At 41.3% G+C, this 8210-nt stretch overlaps 1 protein-coding gene across 1 annotated transcript in view; it reads right to left on the bottom strand.

Moving 5' to 3' along the window:
• Positions 1-3391: 3391 nt before the first annotated feature.
• Positions 3392-8210, bottom strand: part of LOC117057331 (vomeronasal type-2 receptor 26-like) — a 6051-nt gene continuing 1232 nt past the window's right edge. Inside the window, exons 2-4 of the mRNA XM_033168170.1 lie at positions 7121-7348; positions 6516-6642; positions 3392-4293 (exon numbers count right to left, since the gene is read on the bottom strand). Of these exons, the coding sequence (XP_033024061.1) occupies positions 3392-4293; positions 6516-6642; positions 7121-7348 (1257 nt within the window). The remainder of the gene's footprint in view (positions 4294-6515; positions 6643-7120; positions 7349-8210) is intronic.

The raw sequence follows: 8210 nt of genomic DNA, 5'->3' as shown, positions 1-8210 counted from the left end.
TGGTCGTTGGCTGTTAATTTGGTATGTTAAGGGACATGTATCCATATATTGTTAACTTAAACATTGTCACAACAGAATGGCATGGATACCGAATAAGACACAATAATTTGGCATGAAAGAGGGAAACTGATAACAGAGAGGTAACAAAGTCCAGCATCTCTCTCCACTCTTATCATAGCTGTCTAGGGAGCACTGAGGAGCTTATAATCATTTCAGACTTGCATTTTGATATTATTTTTTTGTACACTCTGACATCTGGAGCTTCAGCCGGTTGAATAGATTATAGTAATTTAAATAATTACAGGCGAGAGTATCACTTTTTGTGCTTTTGGAGTCTATGGCACACCAGCACTAAGGAAACGGCCAAAGTAAACACCCACAATGTTTATTACGGTCCATAGACCCATCAATTCGTTACAAAGCAAAACCCAATTTGGACATCCTGCCTTCAGGTTGCACAAGCAACGCCAAAGTAAACATATTTGTGACATTACAGAATCATAGATTAGGATTGACCTAGAAGGTCATCCTGTTCACTTCCTGGCAATGCAGGATATCCACAAATCTTTGCTATTTTTTGAAACAACTGATAAGCAGAAATCAATACTCTTCCTAAAATTTCTCTATCATTTTTTTTTAAATAGAGTTGAGCCAACCATTTCTGAATGTTAGAAGTACATTGTTGGAGCTCTGTGAAGGAAACTGGGGAAGATACCATTAGCAATTTGGGAGAAAAGCTGATAACCAGCTACAGTGAGAAATAACCCTTGAGCGTTTATGCCAACAATTTTGAATAATTGCAATACATACAATTGGCAGATAGAGATGTGGAAGTACCTATTTGTTTTTATTTTATTTTTCCTCCTTTTTGTCTTTTCAACCTTGTTTTGTATATTATTCCCCACCCCTCCCCCACCCACTCTTGTTTTCTTTTTGTTTCTTTATCATTCAGATTTGGAAACTTTAATAAAAAGCTTAGGAGGTGGAGAAGGAAGTCCTTTATCTCACATTAAGGACAAGAAGCAGACAGTTGGAGCCCGAAGGTCCATCCATGAAACGCATGGTAGATGGGGTCTCGCAGGGCGAGAGCCTGGGAGAAGAAGTAGGGTCTCAGGGGAGAGATGGAAGGGTCTACGTCTCTCTGTGTAAATAAATAACTGCATATATATGAGCCTTCGTGTGCATGCACACGAAGGCTCATACCAAGAACAAACTCAGTTGGTCTCTAAGGTGCTACTGGAAAGAATTTTTGATTTTGTTTTGACTATGGCAGACCAACACGGCTACCCACCTGTAACTGCATATATATGGTAAAAATATGATAAAGTGCCCCCTCTCTCTCCTTCTTTTTTTGCATTTTTCTTTATATTAGCCTTGTTCTGTAGAGTAGTTTGATTGTTATTGTATAGTATTTTTTAAATTCTCAATTAAAATTGTGTGTGTGTGTGTGTGTGTGTGTGTGTGTGAACTTCCAGGTTGGTAAAGCCAAATGTATGCACTTGTTTGAGTGGTAGTGCACTAAGGCATAGGGTAAATAACCACTGTTTGAACAAGTAAACCTAAAACCGAATGAAAGTAGCAAAACACTTCCTGCTAAATAGCATCTAGATGTGTTCACTACAGAGGACAAAGCTTTAAGATGAAGCCATTTCAGATCGAAATAGACCAAGGTCAGCAAGAACTTCCAGCCCTCACAAACTTCATCTTCTTCTGTTCTTGGAGCCTCCTATTCTTCTTTCATTTTGTTCTTCATCAGCTTTCCAGGACAAACACAATCTCTCTGAAAAACCCTGGCTGACAGCTTTACTTGCATACATTGTTTCTATCCACTTCTTAGCCAATCAAAAGAACAGCAGAACTCTGTTTAGATTCTAATTCACAAAATCTTAAGTTTATTTTGTTGCAATTTTGTCCTTCCAGTGCATCTTGGGGTGCAGGTGCTTAAAACAATTTGAAGGGAAATGTGGTCATTATTCCAAAAGCAAAATCTATGAGATAGGATGCCATGCCAGAAAATTTCCATGAGCATGCAAGGGAAGGAGAATAGTAACATATTCTTTTTATTGAATGAACCCAGTTCACACTGTCAGCAGCCACTTAGTAGACAGCTTTCTTTGTCAGTCTTTGGAGTCTTTGGTTCTCTGTTACATGCAAAAGCATGTATCTCTATGGGCAGCTAGTGTGCAAGATGGGCTTCACAAAAGGGCAGGGAGCTGGCCTGGAAATGGGGTGAAGGTGGAAACAAGGGTGAAAAGCAATCCAGGGCACCCCAAACAGTCAAGGCCACACTTGATGAAGCCAGGAATCTCTGGCAGGATGTCAGATCCATTGTGAAGCAGTTCAAGAGCTGGCTTAATGTCCAATTGGTGTCAAAAGGTCTAATTAAACTTATTGCTGGAATCAGTGGAGTGGGAGAAAATGAAGTTGGACTTTCTTCAAACTCAGGTGGTGGGGGGGGGGTTCAATTGCGCAGGGTTCTTTTTTTGCAAATAACATATCTGTGGGGAAGCTGCTTGTGGTTGAGCCCCCTGCAGGATCTCTGCCCCCTTCCAGCAGCAGTGGAGTGAAGACAGGGGTGCTGCAGGGTGGGGCATAAGATAGGAAGGAGAATCAGGCAGTCCGTCTCCTACATTATCATGGGAAGACACACCCAGAGCGCATTAGGTCTAGATTATTTCACATGTTTTCCAGCCTCATAACTGTGTTCTCTTGCCTGATACACCACTGCTTGACAACCTCAGAAAATTCTTAGGCAACAAACTTGAGCTGGAGTGATATATAGCTGCTCTAACTTGACCTGACTGATGCCCAGATCTTTCCTAATACAGTGGTACCTCAGGTTAAGAACTTAATTTGTTCTGGAGGTCTGTTCTTAACTTGAAAATGTTCTTAACCTGAGGTACCACTTTAGTTAGTGGCGCCTCCTGCTGCTGCAGTGTCGCCAGAGCAACATTTTCGGTTCTCATCCTGAGGTAAAGTTCTGAACCTGAGGTACTATTTCTGGGTTAGCGAAGTCTTTAACCCGAAGTTTTTGTAACCTGAAGCTTCTGTAACCCGAGGTACCACTGTAGACTCAACTTAGCTCTGGACTGTGCCAAATCTGTTGCACAGTCCCACTAGATAGACAACTGGTCTGACTCACAACTAGGCTGTTTCCAGTATTCATGTGTTTCATTCCTCTCCTTTCTCTGAAGCTTCCTATGGTCTCCACAGGAAAGGCACAAAACCTCTTGAGAAGAAATGTGTGCCACCCATGGGAGTACAGGAAAAGAGTAGGAAGGGAAAATAAATTTACTGTTGAAGTCTTGGTGGGGAAACGAAAGGGAAAGTGATGCCTGCCAGAAAGTGCAGGTATCCTAAGAACCAAGGTAACCACAAATTTCGCTGTCCTTTAGACCTTTCTTTGTGTTAGCTGCTCTCTGTTGTTCAGGTCAGGCCTCACCAGAATAATGTAGCATTTAGGGGAAAAAATGCAAGCCAGTAACCCAGCACCAGAAGCAAAGATGGAGAAGATCTCCACAGCCACCATATATTTACCTCTGGTGCTCAGGTAGGTTGGAATGAAGGATAGCCAAACACTGCAGAAGACCAGCATGCTGAAGGTGATGAACTTGGCTTCATTGAAAGTATCAGGCAACTTCCTGGCTAGGAAGGCGACTGTGAGGCTGACAGTGGCCAGGAAGCTCATGTAGCCCAAAACACAATAGAACATGAGGACTGACCCTTCATTACAAAGAAATATGATTTCTCCTGTCATTGAGTGCATGTCCACATCAGGGAATGGGGGAGAGGTTGCCAGCCAGAGGACACAGATCCCTACTTGAATAATGGAGCAGGAAAAGACAATGGAATAAGCCAGTTCTTTGCCTACCCATTTCCTCATATTGGTTCCTGGTTTGGTAGCCATGAATGCCAAAACCACCAGTATGGTTTTGGCTAAGATGCTGGAGAGGGCCACAGAAAAGACAATGCCAAAAGCTTTTTGTCGGAGAAGGCAAGTCATCTTATTAGGTTTTCCAATGAACAACAAAGAAGAGAGGAAACACAAGAGGAGGGAGATGAGGAGACCATAGGTGAGGCTTCTGTTGTTGGCTTTGACTATGGCTGTATTGCGATGCTTAATGAAGATGCCGAGCACCAGAATTGTAATCAGGGAGAATAAAAGTGCAGAGAAAGTTGAAACAATGGCCAAGGTTTCATCAAAGGCTAGGAAGTTTTGAATCTTAGGAATGCATAGAGCCTGGATGCTGTTTGGATATTGATCTGTTGGGCAACTGATACATGTTTCCATGTCTGAAAACAAATAAACAATGTGTAACAATTTCACGCATTCAATACTATTCCTAAGAATTTCCTCATTGAAATTCTAGGATAGTGTTTTCCTACTCAAAATGTTTAAGAACTTCTGGCCCAAATGCTTTTGCCCTAGATCATTGATGGCAACCTTTCAGAGACCGTTTGCCCAAACTGCAACCCCAAACCCACTTATCGCAAAGTGCCAACATGGCAATGTAACCTGTATATCTCATTTTGTGTGTGTTTTTCACATTTCTTCTTTATGACTGCTGTTGTAATAAATAATCATTCATAAAAGTTATTGCATTATATTCTTCATTAAATTATTTTTCAATTGATATATATTTTATGGTATAGCTCAGTGCTTTTTTAATTTAAAAATGTTTAGGGGTACTCTTATTTTGACTCAAGAAAATCACCATCGGGAAAAATAAATACAGTTCAAATCGTGGAAAATAAGTACGGTGAATTTCTTCTCCCATTAAATTCACAAAATGTTTAGGGGTCTGTGTCCCCCTGTGTCCCCCCAGAAAAAAAGCACCAGTATTACTCCAAAAATAGTGGTGTTACGAACCATCAAACCTCGGAAATACATTTTTTACAGAAGTTTCCATCATTTTGGCCACTACACTAGTGTACACTGGAGGGCTGTACTAAAAGCCACCCTCTCCCAATTTTTAAATTTAGGATAATAATGATTGTGTCACACACACACACACACACACACACACACACACACACACATTCCCCTAAAGAAAGAAGGCTTGAGCTTCATCACAAGCCCTGTCTTAGCATCAGATGTCAAGGAAATAAACAGCTCTCTGACTTTCAGAAGACATGTGAAGGCGGCCCTGTTCAGGGAAGTTTTTAATGTTTGAAGTTTTTTTTCTGTTTTTAATGTCCTGTTGGAGGCTACCCAGAGTGCCTGAGGAAACCCAGCCAGATTGGTGGGTTAATAATAATAATAATAATAATAACAATAACAATAATAATAGGAATAATTTATTATTGACCAAGTACATTTTCCAACATACTTGGAATTTGTTTCGGCTACATTGCAATGTAAACATACAGACACTATTCCTCACAATACAAAGAAGCAAAGAAACCTCACCCATAATTTACCCCCCCCCCCTTCAGCTATACTACTATGAATTTAACAATTTAATGGCACAAGGGGAAAAAACTATTATTGTGCCTGGCCGATTTTGTATATGAATTCCTGTAGCGACGTACAGAAGGAAGTAAATCAAGCAGATGATGATCGGGATGTAAAGGATCTGTTACAATTCTCTCTGCTCTTTTCCTAACTCGGGTAGCATAAATTGTCTCTACTGAATGCAAGCTAACAGCAATTACCCTTTCTGCAATTCTTACAGCTCGTTGGAGCCTTTTCTTGTCTCTCTTGGAGGCTGTACTGTACCAAGCTGTTATAGAATCACAGAGAACAGTTTCAATGATGCCTCTGTAGAATTGGATCAACACTTCCTGGGACAAATTAAATTTCCTTAGTTGACGCAGGAAATACAGCCTCTGGTGGACCTTTTTAATAATACTATTGATGTTGCTTGACCAATTTAAGTTATAAGAAATTATAGAGCCCAGGAACTTAAAGGACTCTACTACTACAACCATGTTACCAAGAATGGAAAGTGGTGGCAGAACGGAAGAGTAATATTTTGGCACTTCTTCAGCTGCCGTTTCATCACAGCCTCCATGGAATGAATTTCTTTGTGGGCTTCCGCGGGAAAGCCCAGCGAACATGGAAACCTAGCAGGTTGCTATCTTTATATGTTTACTGACTGACTTGGGAGTTAAGTCCTGTTGAACTCAAGGCGGCTTACTCCCGAGTAGGAACAGACTGGAGAGAAGCCATGGAGCATCAAAAGTCAGTGTCACATGGCTATAAATGCGCCCAAGAGCAGTGCAGGAAGGTGGGTTGGGCACAACCAGACTTTATGCTGGGGAGGCGGAGCCAGTCCAGATGGAGCCGTCAGGTTTGGTTGCAGTGCTGCAGGCTTTCGGCGGATTACCTCCCATATTAAAGCATTTTAAATATGTTTAAAGGATAGAATTATATTGATATAAACTATACACAATAACAACACATCTATTTAAGTGAAGCCTTCCCTTCTCCATCAGTTTAATGACAACAAGGTTGCCAAAGAGTTCAGAGCTTATTAAAATAAACGGGTTTATCCAAAGATGACATCTCCCACCTTTCTCATTTGAGATCATTCCTTCTGGACATGGATCACAATCATAGCAGCAAAACTTCTTTCCCTCCTTCTTTTTCTTCCCGTAACCAGGACGGCAGTTGTCATTGCATATAGAAAGAGGTGGCACCTATCCAAAGATATAGGAAGAGTTTAATAGGAAGACAAGGTTGGGGTGAATTAATTCTGTTACTTCTTGTAGGGTCCGTTGAGAAGCTAGGACTAGGAAACCACTCCATGTATTTGGGGTTGTAGTGTTCCAATATGGTCCATTCTGTTTCCTGTGTTATTTATCATCTCTATGAAACTGTTAGGAATAATATCCTAAGATCTGGCTCATGGCGTCATCTGAAAGCTGATGATGTGAAGTTCTAACTTTCCATTCCATTGGAATCAGAGGAGGTAGTGAAGGTGTTGGCCAGGTGACTGAAAACAGTTATGGATGGGATGCGGGTTGAAACCTTACAGAAGAGAATTTTGGGGGGTGGGTGGTTCCTGCATGTGACCTCTGCAGCAAGAGCTTCTTAAGTCTGGGATACTCCTTTATTCTATCTCCTCACTAGAGTCTTAATTATGTGATTTCAGGGCCTGTGCAGTTATTTATGTACCTCAGTGAAGACTCTGTGCCATTTGATTTTATCCTCATTAATGGTGAACTCTTTGCCGGGAGGGGCCTGAGGATCACACCTTCCCACTTTGACTCTGATGTACGATCTATTTGGGAATGTGACCAAGTTTGTAATATCCAAGACAGCCGCCAACTCCCCATATTCATTGAATTTAATTTCATCTCCAGCACTGTTGTTGAATGAGATTCTCTGCAGGAATGAGTGGAGCTAGGTGGAAAGAGAATCAAAAGGTCAGTACAGCGTTCTAATAGTCTGATTATTATTGCTGAATAGCTTTCCTAGATGGTATTAGATCCCTTTCCTCTAAGAGGTAAACACTTCAGTTTACAATGGAGAGCATCCTTGTTTCAATTCCCCATACGGGAAGACTAGGAAAACATGAATTAGTGTAAATTCCAAAGTTGACAGACTTCCATAAATAAATGTGAATAGTTAAGTACAGGGGTGGCCAACTCCCAAAAGACTGTGATCTACTCACAGAGTTAAAAATGGCAGTGATCTACCCCTTTTTGGGGGGGTTCGGATCAAAGTTGTTCAGTTTTTCCAAGGAGGAGGTAAAATGTTCAGCTTTTTTTAGAGTAGCCACAGTTGTTCAGCTTCTTTGGGGGGAGCCAACGATCTACCAGTGATCTACCACAGACAGTCAGTGATCTACCAGTAGATCACAATCTACCTGTGGGACATGCCTGGTTAAGAATACAGACCTCCTTGCTTGGGACCTGCCATTGTCAAGGTCCAAGAAAGGGAAGGAATTTGAGAAGTCAAGGAAGAGCTCATGTTCTCATGTTCATGTTCTAAGCATAGGAATGTAACATGAGAACACCTGGCAGGACCTTTCATTAGTTTCTGCTGTCAAGATGTATGAGAATGAGAATGGTGTGATTGTGGCCTCATTGACTGCAAAGCTGTACAATTGTGCCCTGTGCAACAGGCGAAGCATTCTTCTGGCTATCTCTCAAACTATTTGGTCCTTGTAGCATCTGAAGCATCATTCAGTGAGGGAGAAGAGGAGGAGAAAGAAGAGAACGAACCACATTTGTCCCTTGCCAGTAAGTACAGCAATTCTTAA

Source organism: Lacerta agilis, chromosome 14 (assembly GCF_009819535.1).
Source record: "Lacerta agilis isolate rLacAgi1 chromosome 14, rLacAgi1.pri, whole genome shotgun sequence".
Classification (NCBI taxonomy): Eukaryota; Metazoa; Chordata; class Lepidosauria; order Squamata; family Lacertidae; genus Lacerta; species Lacerta agilis.
This window is presented reverse-complemented; position numbering and strand designations above follow the sequence as displayed.